General features: G+C 40.6%; 1 protein-coding gene across 4 annotated transcripts in view; it reads right to left on the reverse strand.

Moving 5' to 3' along the window:
* Positions 1-27,969, reverse strand: part of COL4A6 (collagen type IV alpha 6 chain) — a 141,924-nt gene that overhangs the window by 23,946 nt on the left and 90,009 nt on the right. For all 4 annotated transcript variants that reach the window (XM_029996536.2, XM_029996537.2, XM_029996539.2 and 1 more), the window contains 18 exons: positions 22,897-23,013; positions 20,331-20,399; positions 18,813-18,848; positions 18,319-18,381; positions 17,635-17,670; positions 17,456-17,497; positions 16,484-16,576; positions 15,377-15,430; positions 13,895-13,954; positions 12,917-12,961; positions 11,616-11,669; positions 10,204-10,273; positions 9,355-9,465; positions 7,289-7,438; positions 5,572-5,676; positions 4,508-4,668; positions 3,334-3,513; positions 2,558-2,741 (listed from right to left, as the gene is read on the reverse strand). In XM_029996536.2, the coding sequence (XP_029852396.1) occupies positions 2,558-2,741; positions 3,334-3,513; positions 4,508-4,668; positions 5,572-5,676; positions 7,289-7,438; positions 9,355-9,465; positions 10,204-10,273; positions 11,616-11,669; positions 12,917-12,961; positions 13,895-13,954; positions 15,377-15,430; positions 16,484-16,576; positions 17,456-17,497; positions 17,635-17,670; positions 18,319-18,381; positions 18,813-18,848; positions 20,331-20,399; positions 22,897-23,013 (1,630 nt within the window). The remainder of the gene's footprint in view (positions 1-2,557; positions 2,742-3,333; positions 3,514-4,507; positions 4,669-5,571; positions 5,677-7,288; positions 7,439-9,354; positions 9,466-10,203; positions 10,274-11,615; positions 11,670-12,916; positions 12,962-13,894; positions 13,955-15,376; positions 15,431-16,483; positions 16,577-17,455; positions 17,498-17,634; positions 17,671-18,318; positions 18,382-18,812; positions 18,849-20,330; positions 20,400-22,896; positions 23,014-27,969) is intronic.

The following is a 27,969-nucleotide window of genomic DNA, read 5'->3' on the forward strand; positions in this document are numbered from 1 at the left end:
CCTGTGACAGCAATTCATCTTCATAGTCAGCACTCGCTTTAAGAACAGAGGTTCAAAACTAAAATATCCATAACCCAATTTATGCTTCAAATGGATATGGGCAACAAATACCACAATTGCAAGATGTTACACACACATTGCTGCCTGCACTTGGGTACATTTTGACAGGGCATTCCTTTGATAAAGTAAAAGCTAAATGGTGGGAACACAAAATAAAAATTCCAGTTCTGGTCTTCTGTAATCCTATGTGAGCCTGATGCTGAACACTTTATTAAATAAAAAGCTGAGGTCCATCATCTCAGAGACATTTCCTCCTCAGACACAGTACAATAAAGAATGACATTTTTCAAAAAGCAAGCATTTTGGGAAGCAACTGGCATGGAAAGGGAAGTTTAATTAATACTGTTGCATTCACATCACATGGCTTTAAGGACTGTCTTATGTGAGTTTTCCAAAAACAACTCTGTACAATAGCATATCCTGTATTTTACATTATTAGCCAGCAGCAGAAGACTTGAACAACGGAAATTCCATGTGAGGATAACTGAAAAGCAAATAGGACTGTTTCCTTGTCTGTTTTGCAAAATGATGTAAGCAAGGCTTAGTGTAAAAATTATACAAGCTAAACTTAGTGTTCCCCAGCTACTTAATACCTTACATTATCACAGTTTACACAATAATATCCCAGTATCAAGGAAATTAAACAATTATGAAACCATCATGTCAGGCATAAAAGCAAAATATAGGCAATTCCAATATTTTTGAGTAATCTCATAATACCAGGTAAAAACAGTCTAGCTTTTTATAAAATACTGAGTTAGACTTTTCCAAAGCAAGACAGTTTCACCCTGTTTTGCTGCATGTGGCATGAACTCGAGCAAAATTCCTCAGTGGTGTCTTTGACGTGGTAACTTCAGTAGCTCACAGTCTCATTTTAAAAGTCTTTCCTCATTTTCACGATAAGGCCTTTCAGTCTGTGCAGTACAAGAAATGATTATTTCTTCCACCCACACACATTTCTTTAATATTAGATGAAACTTAGTACATCAAAGGGTTTTTTAACGTATGCAAATTATTTCCTAGTATGGAGGGAATGATGCATTCACTAATTTTCTTACACATCTCTATGGAGGTGCAAACTGAACTGGCTAATGACTTATTCACACTTTCCCATATATTCTGACTATAGATACTCTTCTACAAAGGACCATTCATTGTTAGCAAAGCTTTGATGTAGCACTCATAATAAGCTGGCTTCTGATGCGCTCTGCAGAATATCTAGAGTTCACATCATGCACAGAGCATTTTACTTTTACTTATCTTACAGTGCAATTTTAATTTAGTGGATTTTGTAAGAGACAATTTACCAAACAAAGATGTAAGCATTCATAGCTATGAATTAGTAAAGCTTTTAGCATTTAGCATGTGACTTGAATTGGAAAAAAAGCTTACGCAGACTGTTCCAGGGGGACTTTAATGCTAGCTGTCACCTCACCCCACAACAACAACCCAGCACGACACTGATGTGAGGTAACATGGCATCCGGCATGTCTCTGCAAAATTCCCAGTGCTATTCTGGCCTAGCTCTCACCTCCCTCTGGGTTTAAGGTTCCTCTGCCAACTCCTCATACTGCAGTAGTCTTACCGCCAAGGTTTTTGAACTCAGAACATCAGTTTATCAGTCCAGAAACCTGCGCAACAATATTATGCCTGCAGATATAGTATTGATACTGACGGAATTACAAACCTAGAAGCCTAAGTATACACAGAATGGAAAACACACTGAAAATCAGCAGTGGCAATGAAAAAATACTGTTTATCTTAAATTATATTTCAATGGCTGACATGGAATAAAAAGATTGGGACTAGCTCTCTGCAGTCATTTTGTTATGAAAACATTTTCCATAAACGTTTAGACATATGACCTTCCATGTAACTCACTTTGAGAACAAACATAAAACAGCATACATGAAACATTATCAAACCTATATTTACTGCCTTTATCACCTGTCATTATGGTATGCTTTAGGTACATATAATGACATATCAACGGAGCCAGACTGTAGTACCTCAGGAAGCAAACAGCCCAGAGCTGGTTGCATCAGTCATAACTGAACTCCCTACCTGACTGTCATGACAATGTCTTATTCACCAAAGCCTGCTCATACATACAACGCACTACAGTTTTTTTCTTTTAAAAAAATCTGGAGCTCTCGTTATTTCAATAACAGTAATAGTTCTGAAAACTGATTCAGACATCTCAGATACCAGTGAGTTACTATTTTTACCTGGACCATGAAGTAGGCTGTGCTTTTAAAAACCTCATTTTATCAATCATTGGTGTAAAATGGTTCTCCAGCAACAGTCAGTGAGTAGCTCCATCCAACACTCTTAGTATTTGAGTACCATTTGAGTATTTGTTGCTTATTATCTGTGTCCTCCTGAGCATGACAACTTGAGAAAGCTGTGACTGCTGTGTGAGCAGTAAGTTGAGTGCCATTTGACTTGTAGCAGCTTTGCACCTTTCCAAAATAAAAGCAGATCCAGCAACACCTACCTGGAGGGCCTGGAAGACCTGCTTGTCCTGGAAACCCATCCATTCCTGGGTCACCTGGCGGCCCACGAACTCCACTAGGACCTGGATATCCAACACCAGGAGAACCAGTTTCTCCACGATGGCCCTTGGAGCCAGGTAATCCTGGCAGTCCTTTTTCACCTGGGAAACCTAGCCCACCATCACCCTGTGCACAGCAAAGACAATTACAGCTGAAAATCAAAGAGATGTAGAAAGAAATACACCACTATCATTTTAACAAATGCATAAGAGTTTGGTCGGTTCTGTGCAAGGTTCAGATGGGCCTGGGAAGGTATGTGGAAACCACTGTAAATTACCTATCATTATTTCAAAATGCAGGAAACTCAGTGACTATTAAAAATAATATTTTATGTTGTATTTGCCAAAATGTAAATATTACATATTCTGAAAGAAATTTACTTTCTTTTTAATTAAAAAGTTTCTGGTGTGATTTTTCTGTTCCAAGATTTGACTCATAATTATGCCTACAGTGTCTTTTATCTTTTAGGACACAACATGAAACAGCATTAGGGTCTAGCCCCACTACTGAAGTTTATCTTTTGATTGGGTAGCTAGAGGCATAATGAGTGCCAATTATCAATCCTGACAAAGACAAATTTGTGCTCAAGGACTGTGAGCTTTTTATGTATTTGGGAACTCAGAACAGGGCTAATCAGGACTAATAAGCCAGGCCTTTCTATTGTCTCTGTTCCTTATTCCAATTCTGAAACACTGCTGCTAAATTAATCTGAACTTACTGGAGGGCCTGGTGGGCCTGGCAAGCCTGGAAGTCCATCCCTGCCAGGGGTTCCCGGGATGCCTGAAGGTCCTCTGGGTGCTGTCGCACCACGGTCCCCACGAGCACCTCTGCCTGTTGCATAGGACGAATCCCCTTTTTCTCCCTTAAGGCCTGGAAGACCTTGCTGACCAGCTGAAGCCTACAGACCAAAAGATAAAAAGCCAGGAATATGAACATGCAGAGAAAAGGCTTTGCTTCTTAAAAATGTCATATGAGGACAGGACACAATGACTGGAGCTAGAAGGAACCTCCAAAGGGTTTCCTATCGGATACATTACACTAAAAAGAAAAAAGAGGAGGTTTGATTATTTCCAAATGTTTTGATCAAGTCACTACAGCTTTACAGTGGCAAGCCAAACGCTGGTATATAGCATTATAGTGACAGCAACCTTGGACGGCATTTGGGAATCACTCATGATATAACAGGGCCCAAGTATTGAATCTTCTTCCCTATTACTTGGTGTGCTGCATTTACTGACACTGATAAAGATACTCTGAAGACAAAAGACTGGTATCTTTATGGACTACAATTTTCAAAAGTAAATACTGCCAATGAGCAATGCTCAGCACTTTGGAAAATCCTGTTTCTTATGGTTGCTGTTTCATAAAAAACACAGCTCAACTCTCCCTAATGTATTTGGCATACAGCAGTTGAGAAGGAGACTGCATCTATGGCACACAGTTTTTATAGCTATGAGCAATGATGTGGAAAGACCTCACCATTTGATTTTTCAGGTCTTCTCTCCATGCAGATGTGTATCTGCTTCCTCAGCCAGCCCTCAGTTAGGAAGAGCCCTGAGTCTACTCCGTGTACACCTATGGCCCAGAAGCCCTGGGATGACTAATTGTTACTGTTTTTCTCTTGACTGATAAATGTGCAGTTCTTGGAACTTAAGAACCATTTCTTCTCCCATTTTTTATATGTGATAATTTCTCTACTTTCAGCTTGTTTTCACAGATCAGTTTCTAGGTTGCTCCTTTTTTTTTTTTTTTTTTTTTTAAAATCCAACAAGTAGAAGAAATTATGAAAAAAAAACGTGTTCTGCTTTCACTACAATCAACACCAGCAATTGCACAGGGGCATTTTTTCTCCTTTAATTCATGACAACCAGTATAAACTCTTCCTGCCTTACCGGAGGGCCTCGCAGTCCTGGTGCACCCACAGTGCCTGGGTCTCCACCAATGCCCTTAATCCCAGGCACACCGGGGCTTCCCGATGGACCTGGTGGACCTGAGATGCCTTTTAGACCAGCTCTTGTAACTCCTCCATCACAAGCACAATCACCTGCCTCTCCTGGAAAATACAGTCAACACTCCAAACTCAGTTTCATTTGGATAAAGACCCTTTTCAGTTGCAAGAGCTCTGAAAGGAGTATTTGATTCAATTAGGACAAAGCCATTCTCATATGATTTGATTTTGTGCCTACTCTGCTCAAGTGATGCGAGTGTCAAGGAAATGGAGCTCAGGTTTTGACCAGGTTAATTTATATGCAATGCCCATCACCAAATTATCATGTGCAGCATGAACCTCAGCACTTCTTGACCTCTTCCCAGAGGTTTAGACTCTCCCAAACAGATGGTTTTAGGAGAGTTTTACAACAGAAGTCTTGTGGTTTTTTAAAGAGATAGTTTTAAGTCAGAGAAAGCAAAACCATACTCCCACTCACAGGTTACAATGACCCTCAGCTGGATATCTTTATATTTCCCTGAGTCATAACTTACCATGGATACAGTCACAAAGCACAGTGATGTCTGCGTCATCATGGCTTTTGCCGCTGGTTCTCTCACACACTAAGACCCAAATTCTCACAATTTTTAGCACAGAGGAGAATAAAATTAAGTTTCTCTGTCATTTCCAGCCTATATTGCAAAAAGCGGTGAACAAGATTGTATTTCTAAGTCTCATTATGTCTTATGGCTTTAAAGTATAACTTACTTAGCTAATTTTCTGGCTATGAGATATTTATCTGCCTATTTGCCTGAGCAGAGTAGGAAGTAGGAAATAGGATTTTGCTGGCAGTGCTGGGCACAACTCTCTCTAAATTGTGAAGGCTGTTGGCCCCTTTAAGCCATCTCAACCTCCTGTGATTTGTCATAAAGACACTTCCACCTCACCCCTTAGGATATTAACAACATGTAATGTCTTTCTGAGACCCAATGACTGCTAAAAGGCTCTCCCAAAACAAGAGTCAATTACCTTTGTACCCCTTTGGACCCAAAGCTCCTGGCAGCCCTCTCTGTCCAGGCTCCCCTGGGGCCCCAGTCCTTCCATCCAGGATGGTGTCTGGGGGGAATGAAGGGCCTATATGCAGAAAGAAGGCAAGCAAAAGCCATGAGAAGGCTAGATTTCCAGGTCATTAATTAGTTACAATGTCAGTTATGCAACTGACAGCAATGGCACCAGATTAAACTGCAACTGTGGAAGTTACGCAAGGAGATAGAACTTGGTTGATATAGCAGGCTGCAGTCCTCTGCCATATGTTTGTTTCTAGCTTCTCATACAGAAAAGCAAAAGCTCTCACAATGTAGATGCAACAGAATTTCATTCCTCGACTGCCCTACCATTGCACTTTTTCAAAGACCTAACAGTTGGCCAAAGAACTAACCAAACTGTGAACAGGTTGTATAAAGAATGGCAAATGACTTAGTTCATGGCAGATGTGCCTTTACGGCTCTGGGAGAAGCTGAGACTCATATGGATAGAAGTTGAAGGAACAAATCAATGTATTGGTGATTGTGATGACTAGCTACTGCCCTTTTTGTTGGCACAGAAGCCAACATGTGAGAGCTCACTATGTGAGCAGCGTCTCTGCTGCTGCTGGCATGGCAGAGTCATCTCAGGGCTACCTGCCTTCTGCAGAGCTCCTTGACTTCTCATTAAGTTGGTGCAGCTCAGGAAAGAGACTAAATGGCAAAAAGGTTATGGGGACTTTCCCTGTCCCTCACTTTATAACTGCAGGATCATTTTCTGCATCTCTTTATATGCTGAATAGAATGAAACATGAGCTGACAGAAACAGCAGTGAAAAGTGATCTGACATAATCTAAAACTACTGTCTGAAAACCTTTCCCCTCAGTGACAACAGTAAGACAGAGTGCTGACCAGCACCCATCTAATGTTCCATGGAAACAAACTGCAACCCTCAGCTAAAAACAGCTACAAGAGCTTTACAGACTCCGCAGAAAAATGAGCCGGATTTGACTAGCAAACAGTTGTTGATAAGAGCATTTATTTTTTCTCCACAGAAAATAATTTCATCAGACCATGCTCATTGGCTCCATCTGCAGTGTGCCCTGCTTTGAAAAGTTGGCTCTCAAAAATAAAACAGGTTGTTTGAACTCAGTTTATGGCAGAATGGTAAAACACAAGGTTTGTGTAAAATCAAGCTTTTTCATGTCATACTCAATTTCCGAGGAAAACAAACAATGCATAATTAATCCAATCAGGGCATCCATACAAATGAACATGTAAAAATAAAATCACATTTCCTTAGGTCTGAAAACTGTCTCTTCAGGCATCCTATCTGACTCCTGGTACCCAAAATACCTTGTCACAGGACTAGACATTTACCCCAGGGGCTCATAAGGTCATGGTCTTTTCTTTGTCTAAGCCAGTAGGAGACTAGCCTAGAACTTCAAAGTTCTCTGTGTCATAAATTGTGTCTACACAACCTTGTGCTTCAGTCTCTCAGGCTACCACTCTAACAATAATTAACTGTATTTTCTTACTTCAGAGGGGTGGCTGCTGATACATATAGTTAAGGCTGTGAGTTACAATCACAATGAGGTGTCAACCAAACATTTAAGATTTACAGATGAATAATCCTCACTGGCAAAGAAATAAATAAATACATGATTATTTGTCTTGTTTCACCCTGAATCCAATATAAAAATAGATGTTAAAAATATACATACGTGGTGAACCAGGCAATCCTGGTGCTCCTGGCAGACCCGGTAAACCATCTCTGCCGGGAGTGCCTGGTAATCCAATCGTTGCTCTTCCTGGTTCTCCGACTTCACCCTTCACACCTGGAATACCTGGAGACCCTCCAGGGCCCATTCCATCTAGACAACAATAACACAGTGAGCAGCTATCCAGCCGCAAACACATTCTAGTATTTTTAACGTTATGAAAATTACTGTTGTGCCCTGAACTGCAACCATGTTAGCACAGAACAATTTATAATTGCACACAAAGGAAAACTTAGTAATCGGAGAAACCAGCTGCTTTGGCACACTCCTTTGGTCATCCAAAAAACTTCACAGGGCTGCATTGATCAGTTAGACAATTAACTATGTAACTATGTAAGGCTGCAGTTTATTTATTTTCTGATTTCCTTTGAGTGAGAGAATTTCCTTAGTAGTTCCTAGTCTCTGGATCATTGCAGGCCAGGACTTCACAGATGCCATTCAAGTGAAACAGAAACTTTCAAGTGAGATCTTTGATGGGACAAATGAGTTCCACCTACAGTGCGTTTATCTAGCCAATCTGTTACCTCTCTATTGCAAATATGAAAAGTCATTAAAAAAATAATTTTCAAAAACATTTGCTATTATTTATAGTGTAGGAAAGATTCTGCCAATCAACTAATTCAAAATGGAAATCAAACAACCAACCTCCTGTGTACGCTGCTACATCACATATTCACACCTGAAGACTTACCTGGGCTGTAATCATTGTGGGACTAATTCTGCTCCCATCCAAGTCAACATACTTGGTTTCCCTATGTGTCATCCCTGCCTCCTATGTCTCACACAGCAGTCTGCAAATCAGCCAGCTGAAGGAGCAGGGAGAGGCTTGCTCCAATACCTTCACCATCTCCAGGCTACTACCCCAAATCTTCTCAGCAAAAACCCACAAAAACCAGCTTGCTAAGGGCACTGTTAGCAGCTGCTTTACTGTGGAATGATTGCTGGAGGTGACTTATTGATATGTCCCCTCACCTCCTTAAGGGAAGGTGAACCTCCAGGGTGGAATGCAGTGGATATGCAAGAAATCTGTTCCATAATAATTCCCTAAGCAACATAACCTGCAACCTTAGATGTTAGCAACACCAGGGCAGCTTGATACGCTGACTCTAAGAGAAACAACACGGAGGGTGGAGCAGAGCGGACACACCACAGCCAGGCTCTGTGATATCGTTGCAGGGATAGGGAACTGGAACTACTGGAAGAAGAATGGAAGGTCCCTGCATTGAGTCCACTGAAGCAAGGAGGTGAAAAAATGGGGTTCTGTCAACGCTGTTGTCTTTCTTCTATCATAAGCGCCCAGTTCTGGAGTAGTGACACGCTAAATCATGTTATCTGGGTGAACTTTGCTCATTATAATCTCATTATAATACCAAAACACACCTCCATCCCAAAAGCTACCCGCCTCCAAGGTGCAACTATCCCTCAAGTGAGCATGCGCTCTGAATCTTCTCTAGCATATACCTTTAAAAGTAAAGCGAGGAGGTTTTATGCTAATCATAATAAAGGTATGTATGACTAGAGTCACTCAAGCTCCACCTAAAAATAAAACAGTATAAAAGGGCTTAAGAGGGGAGGAATGCAAGGGAAGACACCATCATAGACAAGTCAGGAGGACATCGCTGACTTCGGGATCAGTTGATGGGCTGAACCTCTCTTTGCAGACAGTGTATTTATCACCAGCAATCCAAAAGAACCTGTACTGGTGCTTTGATAAACTGTACTGTTCATTAATCTAACCATGATAGTTCATTGAGCGTGATGAAACTCCCTAAGTCTGGCCATTCTAATTCATTGAACACAGCTAAATTGAAAGTACAGTGCACTATTAGTGCATCCATAATCGTGATAGTTCAATATATTGAACGTGACTGGACTTATAGTGCTGAACTGGGCGTCACCCAGAATATAAGCCTAGCCACCCCCAGCGCCTCCTATATCTGAGGACAAGCTGGAATGCAAGTAGGTTTATTTTCTGCCAAACTTTGTTATGCTTTAACGCAACACTTTACCTCTCTCCAGGCCTGGAAACCCTGGAGCTCCTGGAAGGCCTGGTAAACCACTGATCCCTTCATCTCCTGGAGGACCAGGTATTCCTGGGTTTCCAGGGTCACCTGGGGCACCTGTTAGACAAGCACAGAAAAACAAGGACAAAAATCTCATGAGAATTTCTGTTGAAAGACTCTGTTCAGTCAACTACCCCAGTGGCTACTGATGTCATTGACAGCAAAGGTTGCAAAGCTGTTAGCAGTAAGCCTGTTAGTCAAAGTTAACGATAATGGGAAAAATCCCTCCTGAACCGCTAGAGGTTGTTTCAAACTTGACTGTATGTGAAGGAGGAAGAATAAGAGAGATCATACAATTTGTCCCCTTACCTTTATAGCTTCAGAGACTGTTCCCATCCAGACCTTATTCAGCTGTGGCGTTAATTAAGCTCATTTTCTCAACAATATTCTTACCACATTGAACGACAAATAATAGCGGAATGACATTCAGAGTATCCATTTCCAGGTAAAACAGGGAAGCTATTTTTCCTTAGTACACTGAAGACAGACACACAAGTAGACACACAGCACTTCCCCATGCTCAGACACAGTCAGCATCCCAGGCACTAAATTTCATTCTGCTTTGAAACATATCATTCTACAACATGAGGATGAAAGGTTTATTGTAAATTCTGAAGTTATAAACACAGGACCAAACATATCTGTATGCCAACAATACAGAAATTAAAGGAAAAATAAGAAGGGATACGTTAGATCCAATACACAATGTGGAAAAGTGGTAAAATATAGTAAGAAGGAACGTTGGATCAGAGAAAGTGCTTTAGACAAGTTCCAAAACAAAATGGAAACGTATACCTGAAATGACTACACCTTCCCTGTCAATAACGATAGGAGGGCCTGGGGGACCAATGTCACCTAATTCACCCTGTAGAAGAAAACAGATTCATGCCACATTCAGATGGGTGATGGAGGAAGACTGCTTGTCAGGAAACAGACTGTATGATGGTAGCAATGTCTGTGGTCATTCACTGACTAACCATCATTCTTTGTCTTGGTGAAGAATTCACTTTGTTCTTCTGCTATTCACAATCATCTGCTCTCCTGACTTACCTACTTCCTGCCTGATGAAGCTGATGGCTGCTTCAGATCAAGTGTTTGTTACTATCCAGCTATCCTCTGAAGGCATCCTGTTACCTCAATAGGAAGTACGGACGTGTATATACCGTGTGTACTGGAGACCAGTTATCATATCAGCATATTGACCAATATCAGGTAGATCATATTTGTTCACCTTGTGGTAAAAGCGAGAGAGCTGCTATGAACATACCCATTTTTAAAAGCATTGATCACTGCAGCTATCTGTTGCCTTGGAATCCTGAATTTCAGTAACAGGAGCTTCCAGGAAAATGGATTCCTCCATAAAATCACCCAGGTAGAACAAGCAAGTTGTGACAAACTGCAGTATCATTCCTTCCTCTCGCTCTAACACAGTATCAAATCCTCATTGAAATAGCAAATGAAAAATCCGACTGTTGTCCAAATTGGCATCACATTTATAATATAAACACCATGCAGCGATCCAAGGCAGTGCACACTTTGTTGCTTCTTCAGGTAATACTCCTCTGTGCGTAAATCTGTACTACTACTTCTTCCATATGCTCTGCACAAAAAAGCCCTTCAGTACTTGCATTTCACATGTCTGCCAACCATATACCAATCTTGGTGGCAGATAAGTGTTTTTCACAGCAAACTACTATCCAACCATTTTCTACTCAGTTTCCAGATGCCTGACTGCCCAACTTGTGAGATACCCAGAAAATGTCTGCTATGCGCTGCTTATCTCCAGTACAAGAAATTGAACACGTTCTTTTCAGGCTTGTCAATACTTGTAGATCTGTGATCTAAGCCTTCAGATAGCCTTGGCAACCATCTTAACATCCACTTACTTCCATCTAATCTTGCCTCAATTGTCCAGTAAATATGGCATTGGTGTAAGGATGAAGGAGACCAGAGAGATTACGCCTACAATTGTAAGTCATGAAGTTACATGAATGAACATTGTAAAGGTATTAAAATATCTGAGTGTTCACAGTTCAGCAACCTTTCATTTTTATCCTTAACAATAAAGTAAATGAGGAACTGAAACACACTGAAAATTACAGTGATACAGAGGTAAAGAAGAGATTTGATTAGGGCAATGATACTTACTTATTCATGCAAATATTTTTAAAAAAGCAATGCTTTAGTATTTTCATGTGAGAAATTACCTTCATGCCTTCGACTCCATCCAGTCCTGGATAGCCTGGAATACCTGGATGACCCTGCAAAGTCACATAGGGGAACATTGTTACACAGTGAGACAATAAGACAGTGGCAATATTTGTTAGCCGAGACATCTGCAGTGCCTGGACTTGAATCACAAACCAAATTCATTGTCCTACCAAACATTTGCAGAAGAAATAATGAAAGAGGAAACTGATGGCATCAATTTCTCAGCACTCACAAAATACCAGAGCTCCTTCAGGCCTCCCTGTGCTGTAAAGATGGTGGGAACTTGTGAGCAGGCATGAGGGTGTCCAGATCAGGAGTACACCTTGGAGTTCTCACAGAACCATAGAAAAGCTTGTGGAGTGAGGAGTCTAGAGCATTACTTTCCTTGTTCCTCACACTTTCCCCTCCACTCTGTTCCCCCTCCAACAAATTATTGGCACCAAAACATTTAAAGTGACACTGGGAGATCTAGCCCTCCAGCTATCCATTTCCCGGTAGCATTCTCAGGGACACCAAAATTCCCATTTCTGGGTGTGTGACTGGAAATCCATATAGGAGCGATCTACTGTTCTCTGTGGGGTAACATATTCAACCTGGCCCAGTATGGACTGTAAATCCCACTGCTGCTGCAGACAAAATGGGATATTCCAAGAGCTCTGGAGCAGGGAACCTTAACTTTAAACCTTGCCTGTGATTCTGAAGTCTTGGACGGCTGTAGGCCCCAATATAGCCCATAAACAGTATTGTTGAGAAACTTGCCATAAAGAGCTTGGGTTTAATCATATAATTTTAACATATAGATATGAATTAGATTATATTGGAGATACCACCACCTTCAGTATATCTTGAAAAGGACATACATAAAACAAAATATACAAGAAAGCAACTGAATTCCAGGCTGCAAAATGAAAGTTGTATTCCTGAAAGCTGCTTTCTTGAACAACTTCCACTGCTGTATCTGCAAGTGGAAGAGCTTTAACATGTTTTCAGCCACTTGATCATCTGGCTATTTCCACCCCCAAAAGAGGAAAGGAGGGAGGGTTGATTGTTCCAGGAGGGAATGTACAATTTCCAGTCTGTGGAGGTGGTCCTCTGAATACGTAGGGATAACTAGAGAGACAGTTAAAGGGATCCAGAGTTTGACATGGACTTTCTAGGTAGCTCTCACTAGTTTAGAAAGGCACATGCATTCATCCACCAGAGAACTTGGAGCCACTACATAAGGAATTCAGTAGATCTTAAGCAGCTAGATGGCTTCTGTAATTGTAAGTACAGTAAAAAATAAAAGAAATTTCACCTTTCTCCCTGGAATCCCATCAGATCCATCCAGTCCCAAAAGACCCTAGAACAGCAAAAAAACCATTAACTTTCAGAGGCTCTATCTCAGTCTGGTCTTATTATATCAGGCTCCAAATAACCCAGCACCAAAGAAGGAGAAGGTAAAACTTTCGAAAGGAGAAGCTACCACTGATTTTCCATATCTCTCAAATATTAACGATCATAATTGAAAGAATTCAGCAGAATAACTGATAAAAGAAGTCTTATCTTCTTTAGCCATTGTCTTTCTAATTGGTGGTTCAAATTAAGTAAGTCATGGTGTCCAAACTTACTAGGAAGTTAGGTAGGTAGTTTGTAATAATAAAGCCACAAAACTTAAGGCAATCAAGACTTTCTATCTTGACAATTTATTCTGCAGATGCAGAACAGAATGCCTTGGTCTCCTATTGTGTATAAGCATGTCTCTGCAGGATCACGGTGGTTTGAAGAATCTATGGCTGGCATGTGACTGAGCATGTTGTTAACTCCCACATTCATTGACTAGTTAGAGCAACATCTATTGCCAGCTTGCCCATTTCTTCCCCAAGTAGCTATCTGTGTTCTCTCATGGCTGGTTCTGACACTGGTTAAGAGCTCCCTAAAGCCCCTGCAAGGCCTCTTTATTATCCTGATTTGGACTTCCTGCAAGCTTCTTTTTCTGTGAAGCTTTCAAAAAAACTGGAAAAACACAGGCCCTGCAGTATCAAGACCTCCACTAAATACTTCTGTATGATTTTCTTGGACTGCTTTGTCTGTATACACCTTTCATCTCACCTTTAATCTGAGACTTTACTGACATAAGAACTATCTGTTGGTTCTGTTGTTGTGTGGTGCTGGCTACTATAGGACCCAGTCCTATGTCTGGGACTCCTACGTGCTTTGGGAATGCTTCTGTTGATGAAAGGCCCACTTCATGTGTTTGAGAACAGACACTTAAGGATTTTGTAAAGTTACCTACCCTGCCACCCGGTAAGCCAGGAACACCTTTTTCTCCTTTTTCTCCAACACCTCCAAAGCCCTGAGGGAAAATGTCACCATTAAATCTGTGATCTGTTTGGAACTGAATAGCACAACCCTAAGACAAAATGAGCACAAACCCATCTCTTAATAAACAGTACAACAGAGAGACAAGGGGAACTGACTGTTTCTGCTGTGACTCTTCTGCCTCAGAAAGAAAACCTGTATCAACCAGACTTGGCAGCATGTGCAGTACATTATCGTCTTCATTTCCCATGACTTCCATCCATTTAAACCATCGCACATCTCTCAATAGCAAACACAAGTAACCCCATGCTATAAACAGCAAAGTCCTGCCAATGCTACTCTGTATTGTATTCTACATTTAGAAATTATTTCAAATCTCATTTCTTAACAGCAGCAGCTCAAGGGAGTGCTCAGAGCACCCTTTTTCATTTCTAAAGCCTAAGAATGACACAAAACTAGCATTTTCACGCTCAACATTTGGAAATGTTTAGTAGTTTTCCCAGTCAGCAAGAAGTATCAAATCCAGAGATAGAACACCAGGATTTAATTTCAGCGAGAGTTACAGTAGTTAAGCAATTTTCAGGCTTCAGTCTTGAAATATCTTATGGTTGTGGTTAAGTTCACACATATGTTCAACCCCACCAGCTTCAATGGGCCTCTTGTGATGCATAAAGCTAAACATGCACATAATGGAACATGTCCAGAAAGGCTAGTAACAAACTGTGCTTCATGTACAGGTTTTCCTTGCACGTCTTTCTACTAGGAACATCTGTACGTTGAAGAAACTGGCAAACAATTTATCTTATTAGTCAGAAGTTCCACAAAATATTTATTCCCTAAACTTATCAAAATAACCTGTGTTTACAAAAGGTTATAAACTGGGAAATAGCTCCCTGGAATCCAGGGATAAATTGTTGTTCTTGATTCATACAGAGAAGATGCTACACATTCCTGAGTTTATGAGCACTAATGTTAAACAGCCCATTTTAAAGCTGGATATATAGAGACAGAAAGATCTGCATGTGCTTTACAACTTTAAAGTAAAATAACAAAAAATATGTTTAGACATAATTAAAGGGAAAAAAAACAGGATTTTTTTTTTTTTTTTTTTTAAATATGTCTAGCCTTCTGTGGGACATCAAGAAATACTGCCATCAAGTGGCGATGTAAAGTGTACGTCTACTTGCAGGTCCCTGCAAACTGCAGATTACATGTACTGAAATGACGGCTGCTTTGTAATGTTCTAGTAGGACAGCATTATCTTCTTTCTGTCTCCAGGACAAAAAACTATCAGATTACAGTTAAACTCTTCAAAAAATCTTGTGAACATTTTTATCAGATTTTCAAAGTACTCTGGTGCCTAGAAATTCCTGTAGAGACCTTGTGAACTATTCAGAGGTTGTTGAACCATCTAACCCACGTTAGGCATATGTTAAAAACTCTCCTCTGTCCTTACCGGCATGCCAGGCAAACCCTTGTCTCCAGGGAATCCTTGAGGGCCTGGCTCACCCTGACAAGGGGAAGAGGTAAACACAATAAATCACTGTGCCTGTGAAAGTAAGACTTTCCCCAGTCCACCCACCACGCTCCTGACTCCTAAAGTAAGGCCTTGTAATTTGTTTGTCAGCAAGTATACTTGATTTGTGTCATCATGTGCCCGATATAGTGTCTCTCAGCACAGTGCCAGTGCATGCAACAGATTGTCTGTGACCACTTCCCATGGGTTCAAAGACCACTACTTGGGAACTGTTCTACTGCCCTCCACTGCTAGAAGTCAAACTAGAAGCACTTCATATTGTCACCTAGGGAACTGGAACATGCACAGTACTTCATGGAAAGCAGCAAAATAACACATGATGAGATAGCATAATGTCTTCATAATCCTGCTTACAAATTCAAGAGTAAGCCAAAAGGAATAGTCTTTTTTTGAATCTCACCTCATGCTAATGTACTCCGCCAAGTAAATATCTCTCATGACTTATGCAGGGGCTTAGGCAAGCTCAGACTGGGCTCCCAAACCAGCCTGTATAAGTCCCAGATTAATTCAGTATGCTTAAATTTCATGCGTGTAGAGAATCTTTAACTCAAGATCCATATATCTTTTATGAAAACACTGATGAGCTAAATATGTATCTCAGCAAACGCCAGAATAACAAAGTAAAGGAGAGAAATCTCAATATTTCAGAGTAGTGTGCATCATAGTCAAAGCAAAAGAGCTGGAGCTTTTTATGTATTTGTCTAAATGGATTTGGTTTTTTTGCTTCGGTTGACACAATTTCACAGGTCCAACAGAAACAAACTACTATTGATTTATTTTTAGGATTAATAATGAAAACCTTTAAATAGCTTTCATATTTCTGCTTCTGGGAGGTATGCATTCTCCAGTGGTCCACAATGCTCTGAGCTAAGAATATTTTTACTCAATAGCCATCTGGCAGATTAAACTAGTACACAAAATGATTTTGATTTGGAAATATAACAGCCTTCACTGTCCAATAATTTCATTCAGCCTTGAATGAAGGAGGATGGAGAGGGAGAGGGTTTGTAAACTGAATTTACAAACCTTTTCTCCTTGCTTCCCTTTTGGAAATCCCATGAATTCCAGTATTCCAGTAGATGGTGGGGGACCTGGAGGGCCAGGCAGCCCTACATCACCCTGTTGGCAAAAGAGGAAGCTATTAACATAGGCAGAACATGTTTGATTTCCTATGAAAGTGGCTTGCATATCAGAAAAAAGTCACTGTAATATCCCATGTACATAATATCTGTATGCCTGAATGCTGGCACAGGAGTTTGGTCATGGAAGTCAAAAGACCAGACTGAAAATTAAGATGAACAAAATGCATTAATGCAATCTGTTTCAGAAGAGTTGTGGATATAACACATGGCAAGTGAAAAAAAAAAAAAAAAAAAAAAAAAAAAAAAGGCTCAGCTTTTGAATCAACAGGAAAACATTCCAGAAAAACTTTGGGGAGAAATATGAAAGAAAAGGAGACAAGAAACAATTACAGATGTAGAATGCTAAGAATTGATTTTAACAGCAGCAGAATCAAGTCCCATATTGAGAACTTTGAGAAGCCCCATTATGCCCATGTAAATTCTCACACAGACTGCAGGACACTCATTTAGGATAGTGAGACTATAAGTTGACCCAAAGAATATTATGAAAGCCAAAAAGAATGAAGTCAGTAGAATAATTCAATACAAGAGCTGAGGGTTCTAAGAAACTGAAAGACAGAGAGTCAAAAGATATCTAAGGACCTCATGTCTTGGTAACCATGAAACTACTGTGCTGAACTGAGATTTTCCCTTTCCCCCTCTTCATCTAGAAAAAGCTGCCGATCTTTTTTTGTGTACAAACAGATAATGAACCAGCAAGACTCTAGCATTTGGCCCGTCAATCAGTCCAAAAAAAGAGAAGAAAAAGGAAAAGAAGAAAATGCCAGAATCTAGCCACTTTCTACAGGATCAAGCTATGATGGAACACTAGACTGATATTTCATGGCCTTTGCATAACAGAACAAGTTTCACCTACCTTTTCTCCTTTTTCTCCTTGAAAGCCTAATCCCATGTTACCCTAGGAGAGAAAAAAAAAAAAAAAGATGAATGAATAACAAAACAACAACAAAAGCATTGCTATCATGTAGGCCCACAGCACTGTTAAAAAAGCCAACAATCAGGTGTAGAAAGAAGACAGGAAACGTAGGTACTTACTTTTGGACCTGGTGGCCCAGGGGGACCCATTGGACCCTAAATGTGAACAAGATCAAGATTTTATTTCTTTTGACTTAATTATGATGCACACAATTGAAGCAATGCTGGGATCTGCCATGATACCTGAACTTTCACCTCTTGCCCCCAAAGCAAAAGTAACTGATACACATGATCTTCAAGTGTTCATATCTATAATAGACAGCACAGCCCTTTGGTACTGTGGTTAATTAAGAGCAAACTTCAGTTTAAAAGCAAGAAACACGTAGTTCATTTTTACCTTTGCCCAATGGAAGCTCACTTATAGCATCTTGAAAAAGCAACTTTTTAGTATATTTAATGATGACAAAGTCTCCAAACATGCAGAGGTCAGCGTGTTACCTCTATTCCCAAGACAAGGAAGTACTCAGCGTAACGTAGTGTTTTGTAGAGAGCACTCTAGGGCTTTGCTGGAGCCCTCATTCATGATTGCTGCTCTGAACACTGCTCCAGAGAGGAGCCTTCCCTCTTGTGATTAGATTAAACTATCTAAGTTCAAGTATTCTATGCTTGAAGTCAGCTGTGCTCAGCCCATTTAGACGCACACACACTTTTGCTCATTTTCATGACACAAATACAGAAAAGGAGGGAAAACTACCAACATTTTGAACTGTTCTATCAATAAGTGCAACAGCTGAGGTCTCTTACCTGCAAACCTGGTAATCCTATAGGGCCTGCTGAACCTATTGGACCCGGAAAACCTTTGGGGCCCTATGAGAAGAACATAGGACAAATACAGAATGTGTAGCACTTACCCCATCAAACCACAACCAAAGACAAAGTCAGTCTCAGGAAACATTAAGTAATACCCCCTAATTAAGTATGCCAATTGAAATACTATAACAGTCCATTTCATATTACTAGATGTATTTTGAAAATCAAAGTTACAGATTTCAATGGTAGAAGGGAGTTTGATCTGAAAAAGGAAAAACAGAACAGATAATAGCAAAAATCTGACTTCCTCTACCATAATGTGGATCCACTCATACAATTACAAAGCTGGAATTGCTCATGCTACTGGTATCACACATGTAAATACATGTAAATACACTAATTTGAAAAGTGTCCTTGAGAACCAACACAACAAAAATTACCCACTTAATATTCTTTAAAACCATTATTTCCCAAATTAAATAACTTACAGAAATTCCATCCAATCCAGGAAGACCATTTTCTCCCTAAAAATTATAAATGCATGAGTAAAAATTACAGTATGTTATTGCAACAACCTATAAGGAACATTAAGTTTTGTATAAATAGAGATATTTGCTGCTAGTTAATATTAGATCAAGTGTAAATGGGAAAATATTTTGACACCTGTGCTTCCATATTTAAACCGGGTAATGGAGAGATTCCAAAACTCCAGAGAAATTACAACCATTTTATTTATGGGTAACAAGAGAAACTAAACTGGCATGAAAAAAAAAAAAAAGTATTAATTGTAAAAACACTGGAAAATACACTATAAAAACTTTTGTTACAAAACCACTATAAAATATATAAAAGCATATCATTATTATATCAAATTATCTGTATTTCCCATAAATATTGAAGTAAATAAATAAAGATCTATTTAACTTTTACTAACTTATGAGTGTATATAATACAGGTAGAATTTTAGAAAAGTTCTTGATTTTGACCAACAAAGTCAGTGTGAGGGGCCTTACATGACAGAATAAATTTCTTAATATTTTCAGTGTTTAATGAAGCATGAGGCTGCTAAATATTGCTGAAATCAGTACCACAAGAGATACTGAATCCTTTGTAGATTTATTCCAAACCTAGTACTTCTGGCAAAAATCAAAACCACGGTAAGCTGGTGAGTCTTTGTTTCAAGGCAACAAAGAACCAAATCTTTTACATGAGCATATTCAAGAACCTATTCACAGTTCTGAACAATGAACTGAAATTGTCTATCCATAGTTTGTATTTTCTGTACAGGAAATAAAATTACAGACTTGATACAGACATTTCAGGGTGAGGTCCTTACTAGAGAGAGTAAAATCCCAACTTCACAGCGGCAAAGGATGGAATATTATGAGTGGGATATGAAATTCATGTATTTAAACAGAGAATATGACTCATTACTTACTAGTAACTCCCAGCACAAAAAACACTGGGAAGCAGCTGGGATCTCACAGTAGAAATCTTAACATGCACTTGTGAATTTCCTGAGCTGTTATTTCAACAGGCCTGGCACATGCAACGATGTCAGTTATGGGAAAGTTCAGAGTAGGTGAAGGGCCCCTCCTTTGCTACATCTACATCTAGAAACACATATGCTACCTCATATAAATCAGGATAAGCTTACAAGAAATTGCTCACATCCATGGTTTGACACCACAAACAAATGGTGTTAGCTCTCCATAGACAAGTGAAGGGTCAGCAACTATACTAAACAGTAACGGGATGAGCAATGTCCCAGTATGGGATGAGTGAGATCTCTGCAAAGACCAAGCAATTCCACTTTCTGAGAGCACTCCGTGTTGTCATTAATGAAGTTACTGTAAGGCCTTTTTTACAGCTCTGCATTCAGACATACCCAGGACACACACATCTAACACCATGAGCAATCTAACCTGCAGCATCAGCCTTGCAACCTGTAGGACATCAAAGTGTTTCTTGTACTGCATTTTCCCCTACATGATGACAAGTCTTACCTTCATTCCTTTAAGACTGCCTTGGGCAAAAACAGGTTCTCCCTTAAGGCCTTTTGGGCCAGGACGACCCTGATTAAGAAAAGTAAAAAATAAATTTCTGGAAGAAATTTTGATTTAGTTTTTAAAGAATTTATATTCAGCATAATGAACAAGGCAAACTCCTGGCTCCAGTAAACTGCAATAGTACCACTGTAGCTTTGTCAAAGCAGCTGTGGTATTATGACAACCCAAGACTTCCTGCGGCTTTAGAAAAACAAGGTTCTGCAAACGTTTTCTCTGGTATTTTCCTGTTTATATTAGATTTCCCTTTTATTTTAGGCCTTTGACAACTTTTGAGATCCCATTTGAATCTGTTTGACATGGGGTAACCCTCCTGTTCATATACATATCAATGCCATCCCGAGGGACCTTGACAGGCTTGAGAGGTGGGCCTGTGCGAACTTCATGAAGTTCAACAAGGCCAAGTGCAAGGTCCTGCACCTGAGCTGGGGCAATCCCAGGCACAAATACGGGCTGGGCGATGAGTGGATTGAGAGCAGCCCTGCGGAGAAGGACTTGGGGGTATTAGTGGATGAAAAACTGAATGTGACCTGTCAATGTGCGCTCACAGCCAAGAAAGCAAATCGCATTCCGGGCTGCATCAAAAGAAGTGTGGCTAGCAGGTTGAGGGAGGTGATTCTGCACCTCTACTCTGCTCTGGTGAGACCCCACCTGCAGTACCGTGTCCAGATCTGGAGCCCCCAGCACAGGAATGACATGGACCTGCTCAATCAGAGGGCTGGAGCACCTCCCCTGTGAGGACAGGCTGAGAGAGTTGGGGTTGTTTAGCCTGAGAAGAGAAGGCTCCAGGGAGACCTTATAGCAGCCTTCCAGTACTTGCTGGGGGCCTACAGGAAAGATGGAGAGGGACTTTTGACAAGGGCATGTAGTGACAGGACAAGGGGTAATGGCTTTAAAGTGAAAGAGGGTAGATTTAGATTAGATGTAAGGAAGAAGTTCTTCCCTGTGAGGGTGGTGAGGCACTGGAAGAGGTTTCCCAGAGAGGTTGTGGATGCCCCATCCCTGGCAGTGTTCAAGGCCAGGTTGGATGGGGCTTTGAGCAACCTGGTCTGGTGGAAGGTGTCCCTGCCCATGGCAGGGGGGTTGAACTAGATGATCCTTAAGGTCCCTTCTAACCCAAACCATTCTAGGATCCTATCTCTTGTTTAACACTGTAAATCACCAAAGTTTGTTTAGAATCAATGAAAGAAAAAACTGGTAGACTGCATGAATCTTCTGAAAATGCTGCCATTATAATTCTAGATTTACCCAATTTATTTCAATCTCGATCATCCCATCCAATTTATCTGAGGTGATTTCATTTAATTGCCAACTTAATTTGAGTGGGGTTGGCTGATCCAAGCAGCTTTCCTTGCCAAAAATGTAAGCCTACAAGCGTTACAAAATAGAAATCTGAGCAGCAGGTATGAGTAAATCAGTTACTTTAGAAAGCAGTACTTTAATTTGATCTTATTGCTTCAGTATTTTTCAACATCATATGAATTTCAAGTCTGGATGACATGTAAAGATGTCTCAGCACAGTTTAGAAATGCTGAAACAAATAGCATTGTTTACATCCGCCAGCTGTATTTTCTTCCTCTTCTTCATGTATACATGCAAAGTAGTTCCATTATATGTATGATTAGTCACATGACCTGGGTGTGTAAGATTATTAGGGTTTGGATGTGAACAAATATTCAGTATTTGTCAAATATTTTAATATCAAGTCAAATATTTTTTGCTTACACTTCAAAAATAACCACGTACTTTTAAAAAAGACTATAATTCCCAAAACCATTTAGGAGTGGAGTTCTTATAACTAATACTACCCACTTAAAACAGAGTGTAGAGAGTGACCCAGCTACCTTCACTTCCTCTACAGTCAATGCAGAAAAATGGGTATCTCCAAAGACAATTCATCCTGAAAGGTAGAGGGGGAGAAGTGCTCTTGCAAGTACCACTCTCTGTAAGAGGAGAGTCCAGATGAATAGATTGGACACCTAACTTTAAGGTGTCCTATGCAGGCTAGATAAAATTCCAACCTGGTAGAAAAATGTTTTCAAAAGTAAAACACCTGGAAAGTAAATCCTATTGACACTCAGTAAGACTGAAGCTTTTGGCTATCTTAAGACATGAAGGCAGGCATCCAATATTTAATGCATAGACTTGAAGATGTAATAACATCCTTTCCTGAATCAGCATCCACTAACTTGAAAAGTGCCAGGTGGAAGATGGTTGACACTTCATGGTTCTTAAGAACTTTATCATGGTTTCTTCTGAGTTAGCTTGAATACTACCAGTGACAATGGTATAATTTCGTGTGGGAGCATACTGAATTCACAGGATCTTCATTTTATCCTCAGAGTGGAATTTCAGTAAGAAAATTATACTGAGCTCTAACAATGTTAATAAACTTTGGGTTATTAGGGTTCTTCCTAAATACTTGGGAATTACTTTTCCAAAAATGGCATGAAAAGCAAATCCCAGCTTAGTGACTACAAAACACCATATTTGAGCTGGGACGTACAGGCAGCCCAGGTAGGCCAGGAAATCCATCTGATCCAGAAACGCCAGGACTCCCAATGGTACCATTGCAGCCATCGAGGCCAGGCAGACCTCTAGGTCCAGACTGCCCAGGGTGACCCTGTGAAAAGGGGAAAAAGAGAGAATAATGACTGACAGGATGCATTATTTTATTAGTAATACTGTCCCCAGAAAACTGATATCTTCCAAATGGCAACACAAAATAAAAGAAATGTGCAACTCCCACTCAAGTTCAGTGTACGGCAGACTGCAACAGAACTAGCTTCTTCGGCCAGCATTGTTTATCCTCCCCAAAGCTTAAATCCTAGAACATTGGCTGCATTCATTTAATTACCTTTTTCTCTAAGGGATAATTTTCTGAAGTACATAACTTGTGCATGAGTAGGTCCCGAAAGGGCAATACTCATCCCACAGCAGTCTGAAATATATGGCATATAACACAGTGTAAAACAGCACGCAAGGGTGCACCTGACACCAGGAATGGAAGTTGCTCATGTAAAAACAAGGGCAGAAGCAGACTCAACAATACTGAGCATTTATAATTCCAATCTGCTTAAAGTTTCAGTGACTTCCCTTCCTCTCCAGTGTGGATTCTTTCCTTTAATAGTTCAACAGATGTTACAGCTCCAGCATCGGGCCATTCAAGCAAAACAGCTTTTCTTGTTATATTAAACTTAAAACTTTAGGCAAAGCAACGAGGAGAAAGACCTAATTAAACTAACAGCATTTAAAAGAAAGTATTTGAAATAGTCAATTATTAATCAAGCAGAGTAAAATACAATTGTACCCAATTCTGATTTCACATCTCTTTTGCCATGGTATACCTCTATTAATCTGACTAGAGTTTACTCAGCATGGTACTGGTGCAAAGGAGATCAAAGTTTGAGACTTCAGTTACTTTTTCTTCAGTGTCATATGGGTATGCGTAGGCAAAACACAGAAAGGCAGAACTGTCAGTCACACTACCCAGGTTTCAAGCAGTTCCTTATTCTATCCTCCTTTTCATAGAAATGAGTTCCGCAGCACTGAAAGACACTGTTTTGTGGCAAGAAGAAAAATGAACCTTATGGAGATAGTATCAGTTACTGACAGTTCTTTCCCTCCCCTCTGTACACCCTGATCTTGACTCATCCCAAAAGTACTTTTGTTTGATCCCAAAGATTCATCCTTAAGATATGGCATTAAACAAGTTATGACTCACACTAGGAAAGTAAAAAAATAAACATGGATAAAATGGAGATAAAGCAGAACATTAACAATCGTTCATGCTTGACACTTAAAACAAAACACATTTGTGTTGCTAAAGGTCTTCCCAGTCCAAGCCAATAGCATATGCTCTGCCCAAACTCAATGAGAACCTTGCAATAATGTAAAGCCTTTTATCTAAGGATCTTAAAATGCCTTGCAAAAATGTGGGAATACTATAATCTTCATTTTACGGATGAGAAGCTGGGGGCACGCAGAAGCAGAGTGACTTTCCCAAGGATGCAGAGCAACTTAGGCCATAATTATGCAAATATTCAGGCTGATTACTGGTCTCAGCTGCTGTCAGGAGGGCTATCGCACAAGCCTGCTTACTCACCTCTACCTCTTCCCTGTGCTGGCATAAGCACAGGCAGAACAGGCGAGTCAAAGCAGGAAACCAACACAGCAGAGAAATAACTGTTCTGTTTCTTAATGGGGTTAATTTTCAGCCAGATGAGTTCCTTGGTCCAGCTCATTTGGCAAGTGCATTGCGATCCTTGCCAACAAAATGGAGAGAAGGGGAGAGAGCCCGGATCTGCTCTCTGTCAGTCAGTAAGGTGCAAACTGAATGAATGTAAAGTGTGTCTATGCTACAGGATCAAGGTAGCTCACCCAGACAAGTATAAATTTGAGATTAAACAAGGCCCCAGGACATGGAATGAAGTAATCCCAAAGCAGTAGCATCAGGCACCACTGCATACATAGTACCAGTTGCCCTGATGATTAAAGTCTGTTTGTCAAAATACCCACATGTTGTGTGCAAGCAGGGACTTGCCAGGCCCTGATAAAGCGACAGGAGAAGGCTGAAGCACCAATTTATTGCCACTTAAGTTTGTCTCTTAGAAATTATTTCATTGGGTTCCCAAAGCTGGAACAAATCAGTGGCAACCCACCCTCCTCCATCCATATGGGATGTCATAGCCAAGAGCAGCAAGTCTCTGACAGGACAGGCTGTGACTGCAGAGGGAGGCCAGAGTGGTCAATGTCTATCAGGTCTTTCACTTTGTTTAGAGCATTAACAAAACCAGAAGCTACGTGGGACAAGTGCACATGTATCCGGTTACAACATAAGGTGACCAGCTGCAGGGTTTAGTGCAGCTAAAGAGCCAACATCTGCCCCTCAGAGCTAGACAACGGGGAGCCAAGCTGCTAAGCCTTTAGGGCTGGCCAAGAGCCAGCCCACGGCAGGCAGCTGACTGGTGGTCTCATGTCTTGGGAAAAGCTTTGGGTGAGATCTCCTAACTCTTGGACCAACACAGCCTGTAAGTGGCCCAAAGGACATTGGTATCCTCTTAATATGTGAGAAGGGCTCACAAAGAGAGGACATAAAGTATGCTGACCACAGTGATTTCTTATGTGTATTAAATAAATCTGTGGCCCTGGCACTTAATCCAGTGGCATCCGTGCCTGTGGTTCTGAGCCAAAGCATGACACAGACTGACACACATGCACACACATACACATGCTGTCTCTTCTTCTTTAGGAAAAAAATCTATAGGATTTCCTACTTTCTAGCGAATCTGCTATGAGAGTTCACAATGTTTTGTTTTAAGAACCTTACCTGAGGAGCACCCACAACTGACTTCCTTGAGAGTTGTAAAGTTCTGGCTTAAGTGAACCTTTTCCCCAGGGATTTAAAATACTGATTTAAAGAGCTGTGTTGACCTGAAAAATGGTGGTTAATAGTTTCACTGCTCTCACCTCCTCTAATTCCTGTTTTGGCAGATGTGCCAATTCAGCACAAGCACCTCAATTGACTAAGGCAGAAGACTTTTACAAGCTTCACTCATACATGGCAGGGTGACTAGTTTACAGACCTGAGTTAGAATACAGGCTGTGCTCTCTGCTTTCACAAAAGGAGACATTCCCTGTGAGACAGATAAGAAAACTCAAACTGTTCATCTAGCCCCTTGCTTTATCTGACTCTTGCTCGTACACTAACGCTGTGATCCCAAGGTGCCTCTTTTCTAAATCAAACAGCACAAAGGTGATCCCAACAGGAGATCTCAACAAATATTTAAAAACAGGGAAACAAATGCAATTAAGGGTGAACACAAAACTAATTGAATAAGCAGTTTCATGGATTGCTACGGCAAAGTGGCCTTTTTACAGCCATCACCAAGTGCTTGTGTTTCCTCTAGGAGGGTCCCAAAATGGAGAACTTTGCCTCTCCATGTAGCTCTAGCTTTCATGGTACAGACAAGGGCTCACTTCTCATAGAAATATTTCCTTCTAAAACTCCTTGGACAGTTCACGAAAAACTATATACATCTCCTGGCTCCAGTTCCAGCCTTTTCTAGAGGTATCCTTGAATCTTGTCCTATAGGAAAAAATAAACTTCCTGAGTAGGGCTAAGGATTTGAGGGTTTCTTCTACAGTGTGACACGAAAGGCTAGCAATAAACACACGTAGCTGCTGTATTTACTAGGTTAAAGGGATTAGTCAGGCCAGCTGCAATAACATGATTTACTTGCCACCAGCATTCCCCAAGGGAACTCTGCGGAACACCACTTCCCTTAAGGTCAACAGTGGGATTCCCCTCTGAATCACAGCCTTGCAGTCCTTTAGCCATGACTAAAATATACCTGCCCACGCTAACATACCTGCATACCACAAAGAATCACTCTTCATATTTAGATTGTGCAGAGATAGCAAAATTTTTTTACTTCTCTTTCACATGTATCAGCACACACATGCTCCCTCTCCTTTGCTCTGCATTTCACACATCTATATAATATGCATACGTTCGTATGCATTTCACAACAAACCTAAACTACTCCCTATCCTGAAACACAACTGGCAAAAGTATAAATATTTTCTCAAGCAGTGGTGGTTGCTATTTTCACCCTGGAATAGAAGTATTTATGTCAATGGCTAGAATGTAAACAGTATGAACTAGTTTCCCTTCCCCCTTTTCTGCCCTGCACTTGTGGCACAGAAGAGCCACGGTGGTGAGCACTTCACTGCTCATGAGCAGCAAAATCTGCCTCTCTCCCATTCGCCCACCAGCAGAATACTGTAAAAGCAGAGTAGATCTGCATATGCTGGAGGCTTTGAATCCTCTCATCTACCTCCTCTACTCTTTCCTTGAAATGCCTGTTGCTGCCAACTACCTGGCAATGGCTGTTGCTGTATCTCTGCCTCCCCTCATTGTTGGGAATCCCCTTTCTCCAGAGCCTCATCTGAAAAAATACCCTGAGAACAGCATGTTCCCACAGTGTGTTCAATTAAATTAAGTATTATGGGAACAGCTTGTTCTCTTCAGAGCTAGAGAGTTGGCTGGTGGGAAAAGAAAAAAATAGCAGCAAGGGAGTAGAGCAGGAGAGAAAACAGGCAAGGATGAGCAGAGGGGGAGAGAAGGACAAGGGCCAGGAAGGAACTGAAATCAAGCAAGCTTATTTACAGGGCCAACTGTGCATTTTCAGCCAATCTATCAAAACAATTCAGTTTTTGATAGGAAGTAAGAAAACACAGCTCAACTGTTGGAGATCTTGGCCAGCAGAGGAAGTAGGGAAGATGAGAAAGACCATGAGTATAGTCTGAAGGCACAAGGATACAGAAAATGGAAAAATGTAATCAAGAAAAGAAAAAGAATTCTAATACCAGAAGGAGAAACCAGGATGAGCTAAATAGTGTAGAGAGAGCAAGGAAGTTTGGGGCAACTTCTAAAGCTGGCCCAGCTAAAACTCCCCTGAGGTAAAGTATAAGACACCTTTGCAAAAATCACTGGGGAAAACCAAAGAAAAGCAAGCTGGTCAAAACACTCTAAGCACATAATTTTCTGTATGGTAAAGGAAACAACAGTCACTAG

This window comes from Aquila chrysaetos, chromosome 21 (genome assembly GCF_900496995.4).
Source record: "Aquila chrysaetos chrysaetos chromosome 21, bAquChr1.4, whole genome shotgun sequence".
Classification (NCBI taxonomy): Eukaryota; Metazoa; Chordata; class Aves; order Accipitriformes; family Accipitridae; genus Aquila; species Aquila chrysaetos.